The sequence below is a fragment of the Molossus molossus genome, unplaced genomic scaffold (assembly GCF_014108415.1).
Source record: "Molossus molossus isolate mMolMol1 unplaced genomic scaffold, mMolMol1.p scaffold_m16_p_11, whole genome shotgun sequence".
Taxonomy (NCBI): domain Eukaryota; kingdom Metazoa; phylum Chordata; class Mammalia; order Chiroptera; family Molossidae; genus Molossus; species Molossus molossus.
Window position 1 is genome coordinate 98,487,225 of NW_023425346.1, and position 27,277 is coordinate 98,514,501.

General features: G+C 41.2%; 1 protein-coding gene across 2 annotated transcripts in view; it reads right to left on the reverse strand.

The window, feature by feature from the left end:
• The window catches only part of LOC118625837 (SPHK1 interactor, AKAP domain containing), a 101,348-nt gene extending 74,404 nt beyond the window's left edge, over nt 1-26,944 (reverse strand). For both annotated transcript variants that reach the window (XM_036255028.1, XM_036255029.1), the window contains exons 1-2: nt 26,853-26,944; nt 9,662-9,775 (exon numbers count right to left, since the gene is read on the reverse strand). In XM_036255028.1, the coding sequence (XP_036110921.1) occupies nt 9,662-9,775; nt 26,853-26,936 (198 nt within the window). In that variant the 5' untranslated portion in view covers nt 26,937-26,944. The remainder of the gene's footprint in view (nt 1-9,661; nt 9,776-26,852) is intronic.
• Between the last annotated feature and the right edge of the window lie 333 nt (nt 26,945-27,277).

Below are 27,277 nucleotides of genomic sequence, written 5' to 3' on the forward strand. Positions count from 1 at the left end.
TGAGCCTGGGGAAGGCGTAGGGAGGGGAATGAGGGCTGAGCGGAAGGCAAATTTGCATGGGGCAGAGGTGGAGGGTCTTGATTGAATTGGATGCTTGGGTGCAAATATCCCTATTGGGTTAATTTTTATCTTTTGGACCATACTTTACTGTTTGATTTTATGAAGTGAATTGCTTACTTACCACAACAGTTTCAACAATACACACACACACACACACACACACACACACACAAATACACACACTATACATATAGAATGCATATTAAATATATATTATGTATTATATCTGTATGTATATATAGATATATACGCACACACATATGAATAAAGGAAATAAATTGGTGTAATTCCCATCCACTGTCCTTTATTTTCCAGAATGGGTAAGACTTTATTTTCTAAAATCATCCTCTTAGAGTAGGGCCAGAGAGGCTGGTATTGTCGGATAGTGACCTGGTGGAAATGTGGACTAGCTAATCCAGGTAGTGAGAAAGGGGGTTCAGGTGATGTGCTTTAATCCTAAACTCCCAGAATTTCTGAGCTGGAAAGCATGTGAGAGATTGTTTAGTGATAGGTCTTACATTCAGATGCAAATCCAAGTGGGCTGGTAACAAGAATGAGACCAGGTGAGCACAGGCTAAAGGGACAGATAGCAGAGACTGAAATCCCACCAGCTGGTTCCATCCCATAGGTGTGCTCCGTTTTGATTATGCAGTGTTGAAAGAAACTTTTGTTACTGCCCAACATGTAGAAGTCAGATTTCATGTAAAAAAAAAAAAAAGCTAGATTTCCGACTTTGTTTGAAGAATTAGATCTTCAACCCAGGCCCTCGTTCCCATTAAAACTGAGGTGAGTTGACATGCCGGGATCTTTTAGCTTGCGGGGAAAGTGTCAAGGAAATTATCTGGGTGCCAAAAATAGATCCACCAGGCAGTGGGATCAGGGCGAGTCTCTTTCTTATTGCTTTCCAGGGATCTGTTATGTAGTTACACGATATTTGATAAGGGAAAGAAAGTAAGTTATAAGTATATGTAATATATCTCAATCTAGAAATTGGTTGGTTGAGATGCTCTCATGGCACTGGGCTCTATTTGGTGGGAGAAGAAGCAGCTATAAATGAATGATCTGGACCTACGGGCAGGTATCCTGAGCTGCTCTGACTGTCTCATGAACCTTTCATTTCCGGTCCTTCCTCCTAGTGCAGATGGGCTTTGATGGGAGCCACAGGTAGACTGGGACCAGCAGGGAGAAGTGGAGACGGTGTTTTCATTCCAAGTCAATACAGGTGTGAGGTGCAGCTCAGGTTGATGCACACGGATAGGAAATACATCAGCAGTGATTGGAAGTTAACGTTTGAGAATCCTTAGAGCAGCAGTTCCAACTGATTGTGATTTTACCCCTTGCCATCACCCCTGGCCAGGGGACAACATCCCGAGACATTTTTGGTTGTTACAACTGGAGTGTGGGGGCTGCTGGCATCTAGTGGGCAGAGGCTAAGGATGCTGCTAAATGTCCTACAATGCACAGGATGATCCCTTCAATAAACAATCATCTGGCTAATACAACATGGTGTCCAAGGTTGAGAAACTTTGCTTTAGAAGAATTCATCCCCAGTGTCTAGTCAAACTGCCTGAGCCAATGCTGACTTAGGCTGTCTGGTTAATGATTGTGTTAAAACAAACCTAAGACATAACTTAGCAGGGGCCACATTTCCTGCACCCCTTTCAGCCATTCAGGCACTTCTGGCCAGTGCATTGAATGTGTCCAGGTCCTGCAGTTACCTTTATTCCACCATCACAGACGTTATGGACCAGCCGCTGTGCTGAGTACTTTCTGGAATGTGAGGGTTGTCCCTGCGCTTAAAAAGAGTGTGATACCCAAGCACGGAAGGGCAGAAATCCTGCTTTCTGTGCTCTCTCATTTCCTAATAAACTTCTAGGGTAAGCATGTCTCATTGTTGCAAAAGAAAGAAATAATACCCTAACTAAAAACCAGACATTCCATGGTGATTATTAGCCAGGTCCAGTTTTCAATTTCTCTCTCTCTCTCTCTCTCTCTCTCTCTCTCTCTCTTAACCTGAGACTCTAAGTTGTAAAATAATAATAATGCTATTACGTCTAACTAGTTTTCCTGGGATTTTGGAAGAACTGATTAAGAAAGACATGTTAATGCAAACAAATAGTTCTACTAAAAAGAAATCAAAATTATGTTGTCAAAATCCTTAAAGCTTAAAGGTGTTTTAATGAGAAACAGTGCTTGTTGCTGGTGTTTCTTGACAGACTTTCCACTCAGAGGAAAATGGAAAGAGTAGGCAATGAATGAAATTTGAAACTCAGAGCTATTCTGAGCTACTTAATAATGTAGTCTTTGGTCAAAATAAATTTTAAAACAGTTGAGAAATTGTATGAACACCCAGGTTCAAAAGTACACTCAGATCTATTCGTCTGACTTTATTTTTAATGGCAAAAATCTCAAGATCTATGAATACTTCATGATGTATTTGAAACTCAGCTGGCACGGTTAAATAGTAATCTCTTGCCTGGGGGGTTGTGGGGCTGGGACATGGAGATCATTGAGTGAGCATTTACCAGAACACCCAGTACTCAGGGTCAAGCTCCCTTCTCTAGTACAACTCCCCCTGGTTTCACTGAGTTTCTCCACTCTCTACGGGTCACCCTGAAGACCCTCAAATCTCTTACCCCTCATCTTGATCTTACCGACAACTCCAGTTTGTAAACCCAACTGCCAACTTGACATTTCCATTTGGGTGACTGCAAGACATCCAGCCTTACCCCCTCCTCCACCTCCAACCAGTCCTGCCCTCCCTCCATCTTCCCCAACACAGTAAATGAAACTTCTATCCGCCGAGGAGCCTCTGCCAAAACCATAGGAGTTATTCTCGATGTCTCTTCTTCCTTCATCCAATCCATTAATATATACGGTCTAATATAGATTATGTACAATTTTGTAGCCTACTTTTAGGGATAATTCTATTGTGAGCTCTTTTTTTTATGTGCTTAAGATTTTTTTGGTTTGTGAAGAACACAGACGCCTTCAGGGCTCAGATCTCCAACATTTAGCTAACCATTCCTGCGCTGTGGGACATGCATGGGCTTCCTACTTTGCCACCACACACTCTTACTTTTACTGAGTACTTATATAGGGTTTACTGTGTGCAAGCACTGTTCTACTGCTTTAGAAATGCTGATGCATTTATCTTTACAATCCAATTAGATCAATACTATTGTCATCTCTATTTTGCAGATGAGGAACCTGAGGCACAGAGAGAGGAAATAGCCGGACCAGTGTTTCATAGCTGGAAAGAGGAGCTGGGATTCAGACCAAAGCAGCCTGATCCAGTATCTGTATTTCTGAATCATTTGACTGTGTTTTCTTGGGTATCTCACTCTGCACATCAGTCATGTTTTACACCAGTCTGCATGGAACTTCCATTTCTTTAGAGTATATTTCCAAAAGAGGATCAACGAACGTGAACACAGAAACATTTTACAGAGTACCTATTACAAAAGTTTTCTCCAGACATATTATACTAGTTTTATCAGTTTATACTCCCAATGCAAGTTGTCAAGACTGTCCTCTTAACTGTGCTTACATCAGCACTGGGTGTAGTCACTTTTAAAAACATTGAGCAGTTTATTAGGAACAAATTATGTAATAATTATAATGTTTATTTTTTATTATCAGAGAGGTTGGTATTTTTCATGTGTATATTAACCACTGCATTTATTGTTTTGTGAATTTCTTATGTTTGGCTTTTGCCAACTTTGCTACTGGAATTTTTTTTTTTCATATTGAGTCATGGCAACTCTTTATATATGGAGATTAATATCCTGAGTTTGTCATTTGGCTTTTCATTTTGTTTCTGTTGTTTACTAAAGTGTAAACATTTTTAAATTGGTATGTGCAGTTGCAACAAGCTGAAATAGTCATATAAACAATCGCCTATACTTGCTTTTTAATTCCTTGTCATAGAAGTCTCATTTCGTTTATCTAATGCTTAGATATACACTGTAATTCCTTAGGTCAGTAAAAAAAAAAAAAAAGGTCAATGATCTTAATTCTTATTATGTAACATTTTACCTAAAACATACGTAAAGATAGGATTTGGACTCAATTTTCAATCCAAATAAATTTGTAAAAACTTCCTCTTTAATAGTTTCAGGATCCAAAACATTGACAAATGTATGGACTATGTCTACACTATATTCAAATTACCACTGTGTTGTCTGGCCACACACTTTAGGTTTAGCAAGCTATTTATCAAAAAGCTCCTTCGCAGTTCTATTAATCACTTTTCTTGTTTTTAATGTCTTACATCCGACTTCGTGGATGTAGAGCCACCTCCCTGCTTTGCTGAGCAGCTCTTCTCTCCACCCTCCCTCTGTGTCGTGCTTCCCAGTAAGGTGTCAGTGCACTGGCCTCTAGAGGTTGATGAGGTTGAGTGAAACTTGCACTTGATGGTGCGGCAGAGAGTTTCCTCCGGGACTCTTGGATTCCCACAGAGCCTCAGGAGCCACTGCCCAGGCGAGGTGCATCCACATGGACCAGGGCATCCTGCCCTCATGCGCTCAGAGCGTCCTTCCTTTATCTGTTTTCTCTGAAACTGGTGGGCAGTACTGAAACTACTAGAAATATATCAACATGGAAGAAATGGAACTTACCAGTACTTATCTCTTAATTTTATTTATTTATTTATTTATTTATTTATTTATTTATTTATTCATTCATTCATTCATTCATTCATTCATTCATTTAAATGTATTGGGGTCGACATTGGTCAATAGGGTCAAATAGGTTTCGAGTGTACATTTCTACGGTACGTCATCTGTTTATTGCGTTGTGTGCCCACCACCCAAAGTCCAGTCATCTTTCGTGACCATATATGTGGCCCCCTTTACTCTTGACTCTCGAAGAGAAAATGTGGATAAAATTGGCAGGAATAAACCCCCAGGGGTGAAGCTGGGAGCTCCCTCTCACCCTTCCTCCCCGGGAGGCTATGCACTCAAGGAGCACTTGATGGTACACAGACTGCCCTCGGAGGAGTGGGTGTGGCCACTAAACTATTGGGTTTTTGTGTTTCTCAGTCTGGTTGACTTCTTCATGAGTTTTTACTTTTATGCAGGCAGTATTTAGCTTCTCCCTAAAAATTGCTGAATACATATTTAAATATCATTGTGCAGTGGGTACTGAATTAGTAGCCCGAACAAGCATATTTGCAGCTCTGGGTTCAATCCTGGTTTTAAATATTTATATTCCACACTGAAGTATATAGGAATAAAGAAACACCTTGTCTGTAACTCATTCTTAAAAGTTTTGGGAAAAATCATAACTATATATTTACACACAGATGTGTACACATGCAAAGGAAAGTATAAAGCAGATGTAGCAAAAATGTTAGCATTCAGGGAATCTGAGAATTCTTTGCATTCTTTTTGCAATTTTTCGGTAAGTCTAAAATTGAAGAACTAAAATAACTGTTTTCAAACTTAATGTCTGAAGAAAAAGTACATTAAAAGTTGCTTGAAAACTTGGTAAATATCTGGACTAGATAATGTAAAATGTCCCTGCACAGTTCTATAATATATGTACCTATAACTGACAAATATATTTCCTCGATCATGTGAGTCTAGATTGTTCTTTAGACCAACTTATTAAGTTGGGTATTTTTCTCTTTCTTAACTTTTTTTTAGAAATTCATAAGAAGTATAGATATTTTTGGAGAACTAATATAAAATAAAAAGTCATCAAGATATCTTTTTGTCACTGTTACCACTGGGTTACATTTGCATGAAAGACCCACATTAAAGGGCCATCAAATGTCTCTTTAGTTTTGCAATGTTATGTGTGGAATGTTGAAGGCTGCTTGAGAACTTGATTCATTTATTTACAAAAATAAGGTCAATGTAACCCATTTCAAATACTATGATTTATTAATTAAAATGCTTGTTAAAGGTATAATCTACTTGCAGAGTGATAGCCAAGAGTCTTGAACTTGATCAGTAGGTAAGAAAAAAGTCTGAGAGTAACTCTGAATAAAAATAATATGAATTGTTGATGTAATTTTAATAAAGCATTAAACCAAAAGATGGTTTCTGGAAAATCAAAAATTAATTTATAGTAAATAGCAAAGAGCAATAGCAGATTAAGAACCAAATTCGTTTCAATAATAATAAAAAAAAGAGTAAAGAGTCCGGAAAGATCCAAATCCTAACACTTATGTTGAGGACCTCAATTAACATTATGTCTCAACTCTTGGGTTTGGACATTGGCTTCCAATTTCATGATTTTCCTCCACATTTCTTTTTTTCAGGAAATAATCAGATTAAAAAGCACCCTGAAGGCTGGTATACATTTTTTTTTTCCAGAATGGCAAATCATAAAGAAAATAAAATTATATAGCTTGAGCCTGGCCGGTATGGCTCAGTGGTTGAGCATCAACCCATGCTCAAGAGGTCGCTGGTTTGATTCCCGGTCAGGGCACATGTCCAGGTTGTGGGCCAAATTCCCAGTGGGGGGCATGCAGGAGGCGGTCAGTTGATGCTCTCTCTCATCAATGTTTCTATCTCTCTCTCCCTCTCCCTTCTTCTCTCTCTAAAATAAATAGAGAAAAAAATAATATATATTGACAGAAGAATGCTATTTAGAAAAGTATAAGGACTTTTCATATTTGATACCTTTTGAAAGACTTTGAAGTAGACTTTCAGGGGGCTCCTGCCTTTCTGACCAGTAGTTCCTGTTTGGTATGCCTGTCATATTTCTGACTGCTTCAAACTGCTCTGGACTGAGACTTCTCATTTCAGCTGTGAAATGAATGCAGCTCCCTATGGAAATAATGACTAAAACCCATTGTTTGATGCTTGAGAACAAACGGCCATACTGACACCCACATATAACACCCTGACGGCTGTCCAAGCCTGAGATGCTCCTTCAGTAAAATTCTTATGTGGACATCTCGAATTCGGCAACCTTGGTACACTGAGGTAGTCGGTTCGAAGACACAGCAAGTTCATAAACTGTACTTGTAGTTCAGTTGAATGGGTACCAAGTCGATCAAAATTAAATATAAAAAAAGTTGGCTACTGATGCTGATCAGGAAGACATGAGTTGAAGAAGCAACAGTTTGCGTGGAATAGAGTTGTGAATGAAGTACAGAGCAGGAAAACATGGGATAACATTGCTGCAGGTCTCTCGGATTCTGTTGTGATCACTTGTAAATACATTTAGGTTTGGGATAATTTGATGAAACTAAATTTTTAAAAGCTAAACTTGAATAATGATGATATTATTGTAAAATATAGTTCTTTTTTGAGGGGGAGGGGTGGATTTTTTTGGAAAAGGAATTAAGTACTCTTTCCTTGATTCTTTTGGCTACTCCTGGGTGGCTATTCTGATCAAGTTTCCTGTCCTGGTCAACATTCTCCATAATTCACCTCTATTTCTCCTCTAGATAACAGCTGCCCCTCAGCAATGTCCAGCTCTGGTCTCTTTCTTCTCTCCATCCTCGAAATCAGTGCCAAATCAGAAAAAGAGAAAGGACTCATAAATTTAAAAAGTACTGTAGGGCACTTTTTTTTTTTTTTTTTGAGAGGTTAGAGCTAGTTTTTCAAAAGGATCTTGAAAATTAGGTTAAGAATCATGGACAATGTTTAACATTTGTGTCAGTTTCAATGACTGTGAACCATTAAGGGAAAACAAATATTCTGTATGCCTTTAGTTCGTGCTTAGATTCGTTCCCCTTTTGGAAAGAATAGGAAGAACCACAACGACAGGAGGAATCAGCTCAACCTACAGATGTTATCTGGCACTAGAAAGGGACAAAGAATTAAGAAGGGAAGTCAGATAGTTTTAAGTCCAAATTTGACTCCATTGGGATTGGTGGGGGATGGGAGGAGAGTTTTCTTACACACAGGAAGAGTCCATGATAACTGTACATTTGGCTATGGATTTAGTATTTCTAACTGTAGATCAGCAATCTAGATTCCAAAAATAAAGTTCAGAGAAGACCTCGTTGCCCTTCACTGGACAGTTTTCAGTGCCCCAACTTTTGTACCTTCTATAAATGGGGAACTTCTTTTTTTTAATTTAAAAATTGTAATGTCATTATTACAGGTGTCCCTCTTTCTCCCCTCCTTTGCCCACCTCCCCCCACCCCCACATCCCACTCTCTTGGCCTTCACCAAACTATTGCTGGTGTCCGTGGAGTATGCATATATGTTCTTCAGCTAATCCCTTCACCTTCTTTATCCTGTCCCTCCTCCCACCCGCACCCCCACCCCAGGCACTGAACAGTCTGTTCCAGGTTCCACACTTCCAGTTCCACTTTGTCAATTTATTTTGTTCGTTAGATTCCACATTCGTGATATCACGTGGTATTTGTCTTTCTCTGACTGGCTTATTTCACTTAGCGCAATACTCTCCAGTCAGAGCTGCTTGAATGATCACTTTGACCAAAGCGTAGTTGCTGACAGCATCCACTCTCCCTTTATCATTTCCAGCTGTGTAATCAGAGATCAGCCTCAGCTAAAGTCTGAATTTTCCAACTCCTCTCAGAACTGAACTTACACAGAAAGTATCACTATTAACTCCTTGCCACCTAATCCTTTTTGTTGTCTCCCCACCCCTCAAGTTTTAGCCATCAACTAGCATTCTGGATAAGGGGTCAAAATTCCCAAAGTGACAGACTCCAGTCATTTGCCCAAACCAAACCCAGAGACAGAATGCGTCTGTTGAATGGACTCTGCTTTCCTTGTGCGTGAGACTGCAGTGTGAAATGTTTTACATCCGCCGTATGTCTGCCAGTTCTCCTGGTTCTGTTTGTTACATGTAAAAATCTTCTCCATTCTATTTCAGCTACCTCTTTTTTTTTTTTTTTTTTTTTTTTTGCTTTTAACAGAAGTGCTGGCATACAACTTACCTCCAGGAATAGCTCAAAGTGAATGCTCTCAATTTAGTCACGAGAATTATAGTTCTGTCCTTTCTGAACATGTACTCCCCCAGTCTCTGGGATCATGAACCTATAGGAGCCAGGTGGTTTCAACTCAAATGAGCCTTGCAGGACATGTAGAAAGGAGGGTATTACATCAACCATAGGTACTCACATTCTAAGCCATAAGAATTCTATTTATCTGTAAGAACGTCTCTTCCCTTGACAAGGAAAGTTTTGTAAGCAAAGCTTAACTCCTGTATATGAAAATGCATGCCTGTGTATTTCGTAGGTCAAGAGGGTTTTCAAACAACGACGATAACTTATAAAAATGGTAGAGAAATGTGATACAGCTTTCAGGATGGAAAATATCTCCTGGCAGGAGTTATACAATATATTGAAAAGAATCCTAGAGAGCCCCTGCATGATCGTTCATGTCTCATCATACAGTTCTGTTTCTGAATCTCTTTCTTGGTCAAGTCAAGAAAAATATAAACACAGTTTTCCCTTTTCAGATCACTGATCAGATTAATGAACGTGTTGAAGGAGCAGAATTGGAGTAGAAACATTAGCTCCCCGTGTTACTTTGTTAACAGTGCAGGTTAGCGGGTTGTGCACCTTCTAGAGGAGATGAATTAGGAACCTTGGTCCTGAGCATGAGGACAGGTGCCGATGATGCCGGGCTCTCTCAGTCCCCATCCCGGGGCTGTGTTTACTTACAGAAGCACAAGCTGAGTTCTCGGACTTGTCTTCCACGAAACCGATCCGGCAGGGGGTCCTCTGGTTCTGCAACCAGTAGTCTGTAGACTCGAGCAGGCTGTTGCTTCGAAGCACCTGAGGGAACCGAGATACCTTCTCAGTGCTATTTGGCAAGGTTTTCTGTTTAAGCAAGCAGCTCTCCTCTAAAGAAACGAGGTGTTTTCTTTTCCCCGGAGCCTCTGGATGTGAGAAAGAACTGGCAGGAAATAGCACCTCTAGACTGTGTAGGATACTCAATCAGGAATTGACGTTAGAGGAGCACACTGATGTTAATACTGGGGTTCCCTCTCTCCTCCAATCCAGTATCTGGAAACTCAATGTATGTGCGACTTTTGTAAAATTGCAGTCAAATGCTAGTTCAGGGGAGTGGTTCAACTGGCAATGGAGATCAAACTTCATTTCAGTGAAAGGGCTCTCACTAAATATGTTCAGTTTTGCGAAGTGGTGTGTTTTTCCTTTCCAATGTCATTCTTCAGTTCTTCCTCTTTGCTAACTTACCTGGGAAACGACACAGTTCTTCTAGAACACCTATGGTACTACGTTGAGTTTAAAAATTACTAGAAATGAGTACAGTGCATGACAACCACCATTTTTCCACTGAGAAATATTACAGTAATGCAATGCACACTTGAGTATGTGATTTAACAAAACCAAATATAATTTACAAATACCTTATTTCTGGGTTTGGATTAAAGCAAGAAAGAGAAATCATATTTCTTAGCCAACACATTTTGAAGATGCAGTTTCATAAGTAACTAAATTATTCCATTTCTTCCATGTCCAAACACTGCCTAAATATTTCATAAGATTTTCTCATCCTGTGTAAGATTTCCAATGCTCTCCTGGTACCCTTTACTTTAGTCGAGTACATGTCTGCTAACATTTGGCAAGTACCTTTACCTAAGCAATACAACATGTTTAGTAGGGTGGTTAATGCCAGAAAAATAGAATGACACTTCAAATACATTTTATTTGTGCAAAAAGGGACAGTCATTCTCTAAAGATAAAAATACAGTAATTTTTGTCTCTGAAGAGTGAGCTAACCAAATATATTTCTGACACATTTTTCTATAACGTTTTTGTTTTAGCCAAGTGATATAATTACCTTTAAATCTTTTCCCACCCAATGTTTAGTATTACCTAGAGATGACATGTGTTCATCATTCTTTTCTAGAACAGTATAAAGAGATGCTTTGTGAATGAGCAGGTAGTTGAGGGATGAATTTGGGTTATCACTGCTGACTGAACTTGGCAATAGAACCTCTCAGCTCTCTTACAGATTTCAGTGGCTCTCAGAGTGTGAGCAGGGACTCTGAGGGGTCCCCGAGATCTTTCAGGGAGTCCAGTGATCAAATGATTTTTATAATAACAGCAAGATGCTATTTTCCCTTTTCAATCTTGAGGTCTCATGAGTACTCAGTGGAGTTCTCCAAACTCAACATGGCCTGTGATAGATCAACAGAATGAATGCAGAAGCAAAGCTCCCTAGCAATTCTGACTAAAATGTTTTGTTTTGGAAAACAGATACATTGCATAAAAATATCTGTGTTCACCTGTGATATGGTTATTTATTACTCTTTTAAATTTATTTAAAAAAATAGATTATTTTAAATGGTATTATTATTTAAAATTAAATAAATAATTAAACATAAACCATTTTTTACCTTTAATTTATAATGTCGAATATGGAAATATCAATTAGTATAACCCCTATAAACAAAAGTTTTGTGAGGTGCCCAATACGTTATTTTTAGAGTGTAAATAAATTTAGATTTAAAAAAATTTGAGAACCATTGACCTAGATTAATTTTATTTAAAGTAAGAAATAGGCTCCTAGTCCACCTCCCCATCACCATTCATTTTGATTTCCAGCATTTAGTAAAGTTTAAGAGCATGGGCATTAGTGGTCTAACTGGGTTGAAAACGTAACTTGGTCATTAGGAGCCAGGTGAACTTGGGCAGTTGACGTAAATTCTGAGTTTCAGTTTCCATGTCTGGGAATAGAGATAACAATCCCCCCCGGGGGGTCGTTGGGGTATTCAGTGAGTTGGTAAATCATGCAGGTGATAGGTTATTCTCTCAATACACGGTTTTCATTGTTACCCTTTGAGACAGACCACAAAGGAAAATAGAAACTTGGATGCTTTCACCTGAAATTAGTGGATAAAGAGCTTTTCAGATCTGAGAAGATAAAATTTTTTTTAGCAAATATTCTCATCTAAGGTGCGATTTTAGTTCTGCATTTTGTAGTATTAGAAGTCACAGCAGCTATTTCTCCCATGCTTAGAATATGCTGGGAAATGGGCTAAAAGGTTCGTATATTTATTTATTTATTTTAGTTTAAAATTTAATCTTCATTGCAATGCTAAAGGTAGGAATTCTTGCGAAGGGTAGACTCTTCCCGGAAACTGCCATTTTGAATATGACCTTGAGGCTCAGAGGTCTTGGCATCTCTGCCCAGTTTGCTCCACCCACCTTCGGGTTTGGCTTTGGAGACACCAAGGCCGGTGAAGTCATGGAACCGTGCTGCTTCCACACGCCACGCAAACGGGCCTACTTTGGGGCGTGTTTCTGACAAGTTACGAGTAGCTAATCTTTGTAAATGTAACTATGTTTTCTATGGACTTCCAATGTAAAGTTAGTTTTCATTAAGAAACGCTGAGGTGACATTTTTCCGTCAGAAGAAGAAACTTTCCGTGATGTAAATTATAATCGAATTCATCCACTTGACAATTTCATCCTAATTTCCCAGAGGAAAGCGTACCTTTCCCTCTGCTTGAGGAACATTAAACCAGACCCAGGGCATTATGCTTCTGCTCCTCGCCCTGCTTTGAGCTTTAGAATTCGGAACACCCATCAATAAAACAAAACTTCTGCATGTGCCATCGTACGAACATGGGGGATTGAAATAGGCATCACATGAATAGACCAGTTAATAGTTAATACTTTACAATGCAGTTGAATGAGTCCTCTGACTGGTATCACTTCTTTCCTTTGGCCTCAAAAATTAAGATCAGGACTTTTAAAAAAAATTGTTATTGATTTTAGGGCAAGATGAAGAGAGAGAGAGAAAGACAGAGAGAGAAACATCGACTTGTTGTTCCACTTATTCATGCATTCATTGGTTGATTCTTATATGAGCCTGACCAGGGGTCAAACCTGCAACCTTGGCGTATCGGGACAGCACCCTAGCTCTGAGCTACCCAGTCAGGGCCCACACTTCATCTATATTCCAATGTATTCAGGGCACCATAGACCATGTTTGCAACAAAATATGTCAACAGAAGAAAGCAGCTGCCACTTAGAGCATGTGAATTATTCTGCTCCTAGGTCAGCCTCAGGAGAACGGAGTCCAGACACACGCACTGGGATCTTTCAGAGGGGTGGTGGGCTGGGTCGGCATACTTCTCTTGTGAAATACAGAGAGGCAGAGACAAGGCACCTTAAAGCATCAGCGTGGCCCTTTGTGCTGCGAGATTCCCAAAGTGTGCAAGAGCGGTCTGATGATAGGACTGAGAGAATCGCGGGCTTCCTGTTGAGTTTCTTCTGGGAAATGAGCACAGTTAGGGTGAGTAATCTGTCGAGTCTTCTACTTTAAGGGTACCTTTTTCGTGCCTATTTTAAAAATAAATAATAACTGAAGCTAGACAAAGACCTGTCTCACCCAGCCCTAGGAGTGAGGAAAAAGTCAGCAGCCTATGGGCCTGCTTACTCTGCGGAAAGTACTAGAAAGACTTCGCACTGGGCTGTTCCATGTCCCGGGTGTGTTCTCCAAGCTACACCTGTGCTTTAGGGAAGCAAGCCTGGCAGAGCAAGGAGGTGGGACCGGAAACAAAACCTGATCTCTCGACGCTTAAGAGACGTTTGGAAGAGAGTGTCTTTGTTCTGTAGGAGGATCCATTCACTATGTAACCCTTAAACTTTAAAGTTGATTCATCATAATTTAAAAAACAGTGCACATGATCATATTAATAATTAAAATAGAATAAGTTCTTCCCATTTATTTTATAAATGTTTAGAGATTATTCATTATTTAAAACTTACATTCTTTAATTATTGACCCCCCCCAAAATGTACAACATTTACTGAGAACTCTCTGGAATAATTCAGATAATATGTATTATCTGAATTAAATCTGAGGACTTATGAGGTAGAATTTAAGGGTGAATATATTTTATGTGCTTAAAAACAGTGCCTGAGCCCTGGCTGGTTTGGCTCAGTGGTTAGAGCGTCGGCCCGTGGACCAGAGAGTCCCGGGTTCAGTTCCCGCTAAGGGCATAGACCTTGGTGGCAGTTTGTCCCTGGCCCTGGTTGGGGTCGGGTGGGTGGCGACCACTTGATGTGTCTCTCACATCGATGTTTCTCTCTCTCTCTTCCTCCCTCTCTCCCTCCTGCTCTATCTGAAGATAAATGCAAAAATGTCCTCAGGTGAGGAATAAGAAACAAAAACAAAACAGTGCCTGGCACACAGCAAGGACTCAGTAAACACTGGCTAACATGGAAATGATTGCTCCCTGAGCCCAGGCTTGGAGGGGTTGACATTTGTCCGGTTCGTGGATAACTAGGATTTGAGCCAGGCTCTCTGGCTCCCGTTAGGCAGTCTTCATTGCAAGTTGGTAAAATTACATAATTTCTCATTCTTGGGTTTTTCCAGATCCTGGTCTACGCATTTATCCTCCTCACCCTCAGGGTCTGGGTGGTTGGGAGGGTTGGGCTCCAGTCCTGATCCTGCTGTCTGTGTGGTCAAGTCAGCTTCTAGCTCCCAGCCTCAGTTTGCCCTTTGTGAACAATCAAATCAAGTCATCTGAAGGTCCCTTCTACCCAAACATCCTGTAATTCACCCCGCCCTCCACCACTTACTCCCTCTTCCTCCCTTTTCCCAAGTACATTAAGAGCCAAAAAAGCAAATAAAATAAAAATACAGGCTTCAATAAACCACTTAGCATCATATGTAAAGCAATTATAACCTGTGAAAAACTTTTGGTTTAATGGTTTAGGCAAACCATTAGAAAAAGAAAAATGCTTGAAGGAAGAATATGTGCTTGAGAATTTAATGATGTTGAAGCTTTATGAATATAATCTCCCCACTGAGAGTGTCACTTTCTGAGTGGGAAAAGAATAAAACTCAGCAGGCTCTCGATGGCTCATTTATTTATCTGCTATTTTTAGTTGCAGGTTCAGTTATTTCAGACAAAGAGCTAATAAAGAACGTGCTGTGCATCTGCAAGTTTATAATAATGGAATTATTAAATAATAATGGAACACTTTCTCTGAAAATTTCATGAATGTCCTAAACAATAAAGAAAAAAATCTTTCTGCTCTATTTTACACTTGTCTTTCTTACAGAGAGAACCAAGTTACAGGAATTTAGTATTGATATGGAAAAGGGTTGGTGAAATAGATTCCTAGTAGCCTGGACACCACCCTAAACAGTGCGGAGCAATGCCTCATATATAATTTTAAAGAACATAATTTAGATTGGAGAAGACAGTAACTTACGGTTAGTCACAAAGGCTTGGAGGCAGAAGTGAAATTTTATCCCAGCTCATCACTTCCTGAGTGACCTTGGGAAGTCATTTAACCTCCATGGGACTACGTTTCTGTATCTATTAGAGAAGGACACTCAAAGCTATTCCATAAAGTTGTTCCAAGGTTCAGATAAAATGTTTGTAAAGGGCTAACTCCCTAACAGAGTAGGCAACTGATGCGTGGTAGCTCTTACTATGCAAATGCAGAAGTTAGACAATATGTTTTCCTTCTTAACGTTTTCCTGATCTTGGCACAAAACGCATCAATTTCTCCTTCTTTATTATTTGTGATGCTCCATGCTTGTGTTCCTTCTCCTGCTTCTACTCTCTTCTTTTCGTCAGTCTTCGGTCAACAAAGGTTGAACGAGATCTTTGATGTCTGGCACTGAGGATGTTAAGATGAACAAAAATGACTGCTGTCCTTTTGGAAATTAGTCTGGTGGGGAGAGCAAGCACTCTCAGGACTGGGCTGAAGAAAGGTTGTTTGATCAACGGCAACCCAGCTCAGAGAGCACCCAGGATAGAGTGATAACTCCACCTGCAGGAGGGGTAACGGGATTGCACATTTGACCAGAGTGTCGAAAGATGCACCTCAGTTGTCTGGGATGTTGTGGAAGGTGGGGAGGACACGTCCATCTTTCTAATCAGCTCTTCCTCCACTGATACCAAAAGTGTTACTTTTTCTACTCCCCTCCATCATTTCCCTGGAGGGCTCACTGCCTCTTAGTTTCCACCTGGCAGGGTGAGGCACAGGTCTACAGCCTCAGCTTTGACCTCTCCCCAGAGCGTGACTTCTCACATTTCTCGCTGTTAGTTGTGACTCTTGGACTCTTGCTCTTGTTACCTTGGGCTCTTTGTGTCTAACCCCTTCCTTCCCCAGTTCTGGTCCCTAAAAAACACCTGACTCCCTGGCTTCCCTATTTGCAAATACAGCAGAACAATTCTCCTTACGCACCCGCCAGCCGGAACACCGCTTTGTCTGTTTCTGGTCTGTTCTCCAAAGTTTAATCTTTTCTTTAATTCACTTTTTGTTTGAGTGCATACTATGGACTAGTCTCTGGGTAACACAGCAGACTAATTCAGAACTGATCCCTAGGTTTACAGAATGTAAAATCTGCTAGGGAGCCAAACGGTAGATAAAGGAACATTCCCTTATAAATCGTGGTAGGTAATATAGTGCCATGACGGAGAGTAAAAGGGAGGGGGTGGTACTGGGAAGGCTGGACACCCACAGGGACCAAACTATTCACCTTGTACCCATCTCTCTTCTCTCTCTCTCTCTCTCTCTCTCTCTCTCTCTCTCTCTCCCCCCATATCCCCTGATCTACCCAGCTCACTGAAACAAGGGTAAAGACAAAGTACTTAAGTTTTGAAGACAAATCTGGTTCAAATTCCAATTGTTTTCATTAATGAACCGTGCAAGTCGTTTAACCTCTTTGGGACTCAGTTTCCCCATGGACAAAATGAGGGTGGTGTTTCCCTCCATGATGAGGGATTTTTAGTAGATGTTAGAAATAACCAATGTACAAAGGATCTGATTATTTGAGGTGTTAACAAACAGTAGTTATTATTTGCATGAATATGGTTACTGAGGCTGTGTAATTCTCCCCCAGGACCTTAACCTCAACTGATTAATGACTCTAACAAAATGAGTGTTTTACCTTCTAGTCCTGTTAGACACTAGGCTTGGCCCTGAGAAACAAGGAAGAAAGACAGCATTTGCTCTCTGCAAACCCACAATGTTGTGGGACGATTACCAAACTATGGCCTAGCATTCAAGACCGCCCCCACACCCCCGGCCAGTGTGGCTCAGTGGTTGAGCATCAACCCATGCACCAAGAGGTCACCCGTTCGATTCCCAGTCAGAGCACAAGCCCAGGTTGTGTCCCAATCCCCAGTAGGGGGCATGCAGGAAGCGGCCAATGGATGTTCTCTCTCATCGATGTTTCTCTCTCTCTCTTCCTTCTCTCTAAAATCAATAATGAAAAATAATTTAAAAACAAAAACAAAACTCATAGCTAAAGACAGATCCTCAGTCAGGTCCCCCCTGTTGATCATGTCATGAATGTGTATTCAGCCCCAATGTTTAAGGTACTGAGCTATGCCCAGCTTAGGTGTTTTCCCGGCTTGCCCTCTCGTTATTTCCCGCACACGCCCTCTGCTACAATCTACCAGTTTACAAAAGGGCTCACCTCTCTTCTTTGAAATAAATGTCCCACGTATGTACCTTAGAGACTTCAGATGGTACCCTGGGCTGCAGGGTGTCCTGACGCGGCAGGACGGGAACGAGGCGGTTTCGGGGGCAGGTGGAGACGGCTGCCATTCTGTGGCACATGACGATTTGTATCCTGGAAACAACACTGTGTCTCGAAGCAGTCACAAGGCTGGAATAAGAGCGCCGAAGACAATTTGGACGTTTCAAACGACACTTGTGTATTTCTGCCGTGTCACCCAGATGCCAGCTGGCTGAAGAACGCTTTGCAAGTCGACCAGAGCTTTTCCCACGTAGGAGTGATCACAGAGTTTGAGTCTCAAGCACAAAATGCACGAGTTACAAAAACAGATAGACCCAGGAATTGCAGAGATAGTATAACTGATGGATGGTCAGCAATCATTTAAACAACATCACATTAAACATCTAATGAGAGAAGAGTTGATTAATTGCTATTTAGAATCAGTATAATGCTGACACCTGGATATGCGAGGAGGGTGTGATTTTTTTTTTTTTTTTTTTTTTTATCTATCCTCACCCGAGGATATTTTTCCATTTTTTGTACAGATAGAGTGGAAGGGAGAGAGAGGAAGGGAGAGAAACATCGATGTGAAAGGGACACATCGAGTGGCTGCCACCCGCACGACCAACCAGGGCCGGGGACAAACTGCAACTGAAGTACGTGCCCTTAGCGGGAACCGAACTCGGGTCTCTCCGGACCGCAGGCCGACGCTCTAACCGCTGAGCCAAACTGGCCAGGGCGAGGATGTGATTTTTAATGTCACAAGAAGCAAAATGTAAAAAATAATCCATGCATGTAGGAACATATAGGATGTGCATCAAGGCCTTGCATTGATTTGGGATGATCCTGCAGGCGGGCAACGTGTAGGTTGTACAGAATTTGCCACTGGAAAAAGAGACAGCAGATTGAATGGCGATGGGTCACTCGAGGGTGAGTACATGCCTTTGGCCTTTGGCAGGGACAAGCAAGTGACGATTCTCATTTCTTGGACTGTTTTCTCTTCCTTGGAAGAAGTTACAAGAAATAACTACCTTTTGCGTTGCATGCAAATGGACACACAGTTTGCTAAGGGACACACCTGCTTCTTGGGTGCTCTCCGCCCTGGAGGTATGAGTCCTTGAAGTGGTCGTTCAGGGGTGTCAATCTCAAAACACAGAGACAAGCCTAGTAAACGTGAGCCCAGAGATGAGGGCTCATTCTCTGGGATTCAGGAGCCCGAGGCCCCCCATATCCTTCCTTCCCGCTCTGACAATGGCAGAGCTGAAAACCAGGCACTTTAATCAGAAGGGCAAGCTCAGCGAGACGCCGAAAAGGAGGGTGCTGTTAGGACGGGGGGACATAGTGTCTACTCTCGACCACAAAGCTGAGCGGGGTTCTTGGGTGAGGGGCCGAAAGGAATGAGAGAATGTCTTTAGGCTGATGTTAGGGAGCCAGGATGGCAAGTCTTTCTTTAAATCCCCGAAGACAGCCCTGGCCGGTTAGGCTCGGCGGTTAGAGCGACGGGCTGCGGACCAGGGCAGCCGGGGTCCCTTCCCGCTAAGGGCACGGACCGTGGGTGCAGTTTGCAACCCCCCCCGGCTGGGGTCATGTGGGTGGCAGCCAGTCGATGTGTCTCTCTCACATTGATGTTTCTCTCTTTCTCTTCCTCCCTCTCTCCCTCCTGCGCTATCTGAAGATAAATGAAAAAATGTCCTCGGGTGAGGATAAAAAAATAAAAATAAATAAATACACAAAGATAGAAAGGAAACTTTTGAATGTCAAATTAGATATTTAAAAAATGTTAGACCTCTTCTATTTCTGGCTAGAAATATTTAGTACATAACATAACAGCCTGGGGTAATGACAAGAATTCAGGGGGGAAAAAGATCCCTTGCCCAGTTCCAACAGCACAACATAACTCTCAATTCCACAGAATGTTCTAAGCTATTTTGGGTTCAGAGTCCCCCTTTTCGATTAAAAAGGAAAGCTGCTTCCAGGAGTCTTCACAGCCAGCGAAAAGGACGCTCCAGGAGCTGAGCGGCAGAGAGCAGACCGAGCCCAGCAGATCGGAACCTTGAACGCTCCACAGCACTTGTTGGCAGCAAAGGGGGGAGGGGCGGCGTCTTGAATAGCAGTCCTTGAAAATACTGCCTTTTGGAACAAGAAACTGAATCATAGTCAAACTGAAGACTAAGCCCTAGTTGGTGGCTTTGCACAAAGGTTCCCACATGGGACTTCCGAATGGACATTTTCCACAGGGCAGCCTGCCCCGTGCAGCTCCACCTCTGCGTGTCCGCGTGGACCTGGCTCCGAAGGCAGCCGAGGGCGCTCAGCACCTCCGCCTGCTTTCGCTGAAGCCCGAGGAAATCAGTCCCCTCCAGAGCCCTTGCTATCTGCATGGTGGCCTCCATGCAACCAGGGCTCCTGGATGTTCAGGGCCCAGAAGAGTGTCCTTCAGCACTCAGGGAAATTGCCTGCAGAGGACATTTGTGGCTGGCCCTTTAGATGCAGCCGGGCCGAATCTGAGCCGATGGACTTCTTTCTGTGGCTCCTCTCCGGGCGCTCTTCCCGGTGACCTCAATGGCACCACCACCCATGGATCTCCTGGCCTACATGGTCAGAATTCATTCTTGTGTTCAGCTCTCACTGCCGTAGAGTCCTGCTGACCTTGACTCCCACACGTGTCCCAGCAGAGCTTGGACTTGTCTGTACCCAGGTCTCGCCTCTCATTTCACCACTGCCCGTGGGCACCAGGTAGGCCTCCCCTGGTACCCAGAGCCCAGCCTTCCTTTGCTCAGAGAACCACGTTCAGATCTATTCTATCTGCTTTCTTTTTAAAGACATTTGTTTTCCTTTGTTGATTTTAGAGAGAGAGGAAGTGAGAGGGAGAGAGAGATAGAAACATCGATGAGAGAAAACATCGACTGGCTGCCTCCTGCATGCCCCCACTGGCGATCGGGCCCACAACCTGGCAGGTGCCCTGACCGGGAATCAAACTGGAGACCTCTTGGTGCAGGGGTCAATGTTCAACCACTGAGCCACACCGGCTGGACCGATCTGCTTTCTTCAGGTATCACTTTTACTGAGACAATTCTCTTTCTATTCTTAAAAACCTCCCTGTTTCTTCAATGGCTCTTATTATTCCTGCAAATGGCAATAAGACAGGATACACAGCCACTGGACAAAATCTGGAGAGGGCATTCTCTAGTGTTGGAAGCTGGGCTTGAAGACCATTGCCTGGTGGCTCGATCAGAAGAGAGTGTTTACAAAGCTGGGAGTGTTTTTCACTCCAAGAGAAAAAGCTCAGAGTCTTCTTTCCATAAGAAGGTAAATGTACTCAGTTATGCTGATTTTGTTTTCTATGTTTTTTTAAGTCCTTCCTTCCTTTAAGGAAACAGCTTCTACAAATACAAAATATTATAGCTGTTTTTCATTCTGTGCATCCTGAAATTTGGGGCTCTTGTCCAAGAGCAATATAATTCCAACTAATAAAAATGTCTTTAGAGATACGGCTCAGACTGCATAAGAGCTTCCTAATTTGTATGCTGAGCCTGCACACATTAATTAAATTGCTTTGGTTAATTACATGTCATCAGAAAGATATGGGCTTAGATGAAAGTGTATTTTAAAGAATAAGATGAAACATCCGGGGACATCCATTCTGTCATTTTTTAGATGTGTCTGTGCCACTGCCAAGAGCAAATTTAAGTCTGTTTAAAGGAGGCTGGTCATGGCAAGGGATGCTCTCGAGACTTCAAGGAGCTGATCACAAGTCATATTAAGATCCAACTCTGCCTCTGGGAACCTGACGTGTTTCAGTCCTCTGCCTTTGATAAATCCAAGTTTAAGGTGAATTCCATTAGCATGCATAAAAAGAAGAAACTTGGGGTGTTGATTTTTCTCCAACAATTCTTCCCTCACACAAATCCTACTCGGAGACTTGGTTCTACTCTATGCCATGAAGTCAAACATGGATTGAAAATGTCCAGCTATTGTGAAGATAAAACATTGACCAAAATGCTTTCAAAGTAAAGGAAAATCTAACGTATATTCAACAATGAGGGAGGGTTGTGTGTTGTGTTCAGATTGGTTTTAAAATTTGTTTTCAAATTCTACTGAAATAAAGCTTGCCCTGGGTAAAGATCATTTACTTTGACTCAACTAAGTTTTTGAGCATCATCTCTGTGTGCCAAGGGCTTGCACGCAAACCTTCAACATCACACCAACCCTAAGACATCTGAATCAGACAAGTTAAGTCACTGGCCTGAGATCACACAGTAAGAAGAGAAAAGCTGGAATCTAAGTCAGTTCTTTAATTTCCAAGGTCAAGTATGTTACACAACACCCAACTGCCATACTCGAGATAACAGATTTAGTTTATTTTAAAGAGATACAAAGACCTTTCACTTAGTGTTTAACATATGTAAAAGGACAGCATTTATAATCACATAGCTCTCTTAATGGAAAGTCCCTATGATTCAGTTTAACAATGGTGGCTGTATTGTCTTACAAGAAGGACAGTCCTATGAGAAGGGGAACATCAGGTAATGTCTGTGTGCGATACAATTCAAGAGATACCACGGAAGGAAGGCTCTGGTGTCTACTCTCCACCAGCAACTCTTTCTCTCCCATTTGTTCCTGTAATACTTTGAAATTCCATCATTTTAAATGCATTCATTGCTTTGGAAAATCACATCGCATACATTAAAACTTCCCCTTGCACTTCATGCTTATTAAATTAGAGTGATATAGAGGTTAGCTTATATTCCAACTTGAATAGGTTGACCGTGTCTGCTTACAGCTTTGTGATGGGTAGAATTCTGAAGGTAGGTCCAGGTTCAATAAGCTCAATGATCAATGTCAGTTAAGAGAGAGGCACAACACTTCCCTGGCCGGCTTGGCTCAGCGGTTAGAGCGTCGGCCCTGGACCAAGGAGTTGCAGGTTCAATACTGGTCAAGGTACCTTGGTTGTGGTTTGTCCCTGGCCCTGGTTGGGTCATGTGGGAGGCAAACAATCCATGTGTCTCTTTCACATTGATGATTCTCTCTCTCTCCCTTCTATTCTATCTGAAGATAAATGGGACAGAAGTATCCTAGGGTGAGAATTAAAAAAAAAGAAAAGAAAGAGGGGGCAATAGTACTAGTTCATCGGTAGTACTAGTTAAGTAAAAACAGATTTTACTTGTCATAACTATACTAAGCTATGTAGTCACTAATATCTCAGTGTGTGAATTTATCTGATAATTTTATAATATTAGCAAAAGGAGAGATGGGAGAGAAAGGCCAATTCTGAAGCTAGAGTTTGGATAAACATATAATGTATTGTGTATCCAGAGCACTTTTGGGATCGAAAGGAGTTCTAATAACAGAACTCCAAGACAATATAACATTGTGATGAGGTGGTGTGGTGTGGTCACCTTGGCTTTGGGGAAAGGCAGTTCCTTACTGACAAAAATATATATATTCCACCTTCCACTAAGTTCACCAATGTTTCTTCCCTGATGCTAAGGCTTTTTCATAGCTATGAATTCCAGTGACGGTATTTCTCGGACAGCAAAGAGAAACGGAAGCAACCGCATCTGGGTAGGAGTCCGGAAGGCCTTCAAGGTCCACTATGAAGCACATGAAGGAAATGAAGTGAATTTGCAATTTTTCAGAGAATACTAATTTGACTAATGCATTATCTTCTGGACCCTTGTTTTATTTCTTTCACCAGTTAACTTAGTAAAATGTCAGTTCAGATAAGAAGATTTGATGGCAAAGAAGATGAAGCTATTATATGAAATGAGCTCAGGGAATTACCAATGGATTTCAATCATCCGTGGTACCATATTGAACTCGGCTGACTGAAGAGTGGTAATTCAGCTGGACAGCCTTGCTTTTTCTAAGATGTAGCTGTCCTTGTTTTGGGGGGTATTTTTTTTGGCCTCTTTCATACAGAACATACATTATATATGCATTTATGAACACACAGATCCTCACTTCCCTGGTCCCATTATCTGTGATTTACAAGATGTTTAAAAAGAATTGACCCATGATCATTTAAATCAGCTTGCAGTAATAAAATAAGGGCAATAAGTCCTTCAGTGGTCAATGTCTTTTTCTTGAGGATCTATGTTCCAAATACAAAGAAGAAAACATTGTTGAGCTATCGAAGGAAAGAAAACTCTTAGAACCCACATGATGAATGAAATATAGGTCTACTAAACTGACTTCGAATGCAATTATTATGTAAGCCTAAGAGAATTATTTGAAATGAAAGAAATGTACTATGAAAAAAAAATATTGCAGGTACACAGAGGTGTTGACTTCTCCTGCAGCCCTTCCGAAATTTGGTTGGATATTCTTTTCACTCCTTTAAATTTTAATCACACTCCAAAATCCATATTAAGGACCACTTTCCTGCTGAAGGTTGCTGTCTATTGCAGGTCCTGGGTTTGCCTATATTCTTAGCTTTTAATGCCCATAATGCCAGCTTTCCACCTAATTTATACTATCTTGACTGATTGCTCTATAGTTACTTTACATAATTATCTCTTTTGAGTTGTGAATTTTTATTTGAGTTTTCACATGAGAAACCAGTTTTATCTACAAAACTACACTATGAATTCTTCCATAGTGGGTGTCATTTATGATCTATCCATGTATCTTTGTCTAAGATCTTACAGAATTTTGACTGTATTTAGCTTCAACCATATGAAATTGTCAAAAGTTTTATCAGTCTGACCTGTAAAAAAAAAAGTAATTTCATATGGTTCAATCTACTAATAGTTGTTCTAGAAGCAATTGTGGAAAGTGTGAGAGTGTGTTTAAAACTTTAAATTCTTATTTGAAATGTATTGTAATTATAAAATATATATATACTGGCCCTGACCAGGTAGCTCAGTTGGTTAGAGAGTAGTCCCATATGCCAAGGTTGCAGGTTAGATCCCAGGTCAGGGCACATGCAAGAGTTAACCAATGAATGCATAAATGAGTGAAACAAGTGAATCTTCTCTCTCTCTCTCTCTCTCTCTCTCTCTCTCTCTCTCTCTCTCTCCCTCCTATCTATTATCTATCTATCTATCTATCTATCTATCATCTATCTATCTATCTATCTATCATCTATCTATCTATCTATCATCTATCTATCATGTGTCTGTCTGTCTATCTGTCTATCTATCTATCTATCTATCTATCTATCTGTCTGTCTAAATGACATCCAGCCCCAAACAGTTCTAGTAGCTTCCAGACCTGGTTTTTAAAGAATTGAGTATGATCTCCCCTTCTCCAGGGAAAGAACTGTATCTGAAATAACAGATCATAATGTACTCACTCTCTCGGCATGGTAATGCTAATATTGAATTATTTTCTGATATTGCATATTTGTTGATAAAATTATTCTGTGAAATAACATTATTAATCTCTATTTTGAGAGCTTACAATATGGCAGGCATTGCTCTGAACATTCCACCTCTATGAGCTCACTGACTCCCTCCCTAGCTTCTTTTTCGGATGACAAATTGAGGCATGATGGGGTAACGTAATTTGTGTCTGCTCACATATCTAGTAGTAATAGGACCGGACGTCAAATTCAGGCAGTCTGGTTTCAACCCTTCTTTTAAATACCTCACTGATTCTAACCAACAGGAATAGAGTTATCTAAAAATTAGACTATATTACAAACTGTTTAGCCTTATGAAATGTTCAGCATCTGGTGAAGACTTCATATTTTGTAGTTACAGATGTGAATAGGACAAACATACCTTGGGCTTGGAGACCTGCAGTTTTCGCTATTTTATAAGCAACTCAAAATCATTTTGAATTATAGTGTCTCAGTTTCTTGCGTTAAAAACTGAAATCTGTAACAACACTGACTCCTCTATAAGAATTTTATAAGAGGGGAAAGAATAATAGGTCATATAATATTTGAAAATAAGAGCCCTTAATTAGACAGGTTCATTTTTATATTTGGCTATGAATGCATACATGCAAATACATTTGTAAAATCTTGTTTAATCTTACTTTACTTTAATCAATACATGTTCTCCAATGCAGATACTTAATTTCTTTGGTGCTTGAAAATTATACAAAAATCACACAGAAAATAAACAAGGCTACTTAACTGCATACAGTAATCAATAAACAGATATATATATATATATACACACACACATGTAATATACATCATATATACATACATATATACATATACAGTATGTTTAGTAACAAAATTTGTCTTAATTTAGTATTTTTTATAATCTAATTTTTGTTATAATAACTTAAATAATCCAGTGTAGGTTCCTCCAACTTTGGATAAGAAGAAACACATTCTCCCCTGGAATTCAGCATCAGATAGTGACCAGAGCATTAGGTGGAGGGTTGGGCATTTTGCTTTAGGTTTCTGGGTCTTAAGTTGACTTGGTTGTAACAATGAAGTTGTTAAATTAGACCATGCTATGTTGTTCAAATGACAACTTTCTGCAAATGTCTCACAGCAAGATTTGTTTATCAGTTACTAAAATAATTTTTATCAAATTTATTGGGGTGACATTTGTTCACAAAATTATATAGGTTTCAAGTGTACACTTCTATATACCTTATCTGTATTTGGTATTGTGTGTTCACCACTCAAAGTCAAGTCTCCTCCCATCACCATTTATCCCCCCATAACCTCTTCTACTTCCCCTCCCCCTCCCCCCTTCCCTCTGGTAATCACCACACTGTTGTCTACGTCTATGACTTTATTTGTGTTTTTCTTAATCCCTTCAACTTTTCACTCAGCTCCTCTCCTCTCTCCCCTCTGACAGCTGTTGGTCTGTTCTCTGTATCTATGAGTCTATTTCTATTTTGTTAGTTTATTTTGTTCATCAGATTCCATATATAAGTGAGATCATATGGTACTTGTCTTTCTCTGGGTTTTCTCACTTAGCATAATGTTCTCGGGGTCCCTCCACTGTCACAAAGGTCTACAGCCCAGGGCGTGCAATTTGGTTCCTCCTGATAAATAAACCAAGCACACCCTTCTAAGAAAATATCAAAAGGAGAACAGTCATGGGTTTTTCTAAGATACAGACTTAGGAGTCCGATATTGTAAGGTGAGCCATCCAAAGCCTGTGAAGACTTTTCTGAGTGGGGACCCAAGCAGCTGTTCCCCACGGCTGAGTGGGGAGGAGGGGCTGAGGGAGGCTGGAATGGACGTGCAGTGGCCCTGGACGCCTGGACTTTCCCAGTCACATCTTTCTGAACTGCTGGAGTTTTCTGTCCTTTCACGAATTACATTCTTTTAAGGTCATGAGGGGTTACCGCCAACAGATCGCGGGCCATTCTGTTGTTTGCTTTTGTTTCTGCTTTAGAACAGGTGCTTGCAAAGTCAAAGGAAACAGGGGTGGAGGGTCAGTGGGGGGAGAGGGCGGTGCTGGGCACGGTTACCTTCTTGCAGGCGGTGAAGGAGCTTCCCACGCTGCTCTCCGCGGCGCTGGCCCTGCCCTGCTGGGCCACCGGGGCCTCGCTCATCCGCGACGGCTCCGAGTTGCTGTTGGGGCCAAAACACAAAGCACAAGCCGGTGAGTCCCTCCGTATTCAGAAAGGAAGACGCATACCGGCCGTTCGGAAACAGCATCTTTTCCACTGGCGGCCGGCAAGGCCTCCTGCGGGCGTTCCTGGGCCGCCCTCGCCTGTGTCAGTGGGGATGCTCTGAGCTGCGCCGTCCGGCCCCAGACTGCAGCCGGCTCAGGTGCGCGCCTTGCACCTGCCTGACCTCGGGTTCTGCCCCTAGCTCTTCTTTTACATTTTTTATTTAACTTTATTTTTAAATGTATCTTTCTTTTTACATTATTATTTTTAAATTGTTTTTA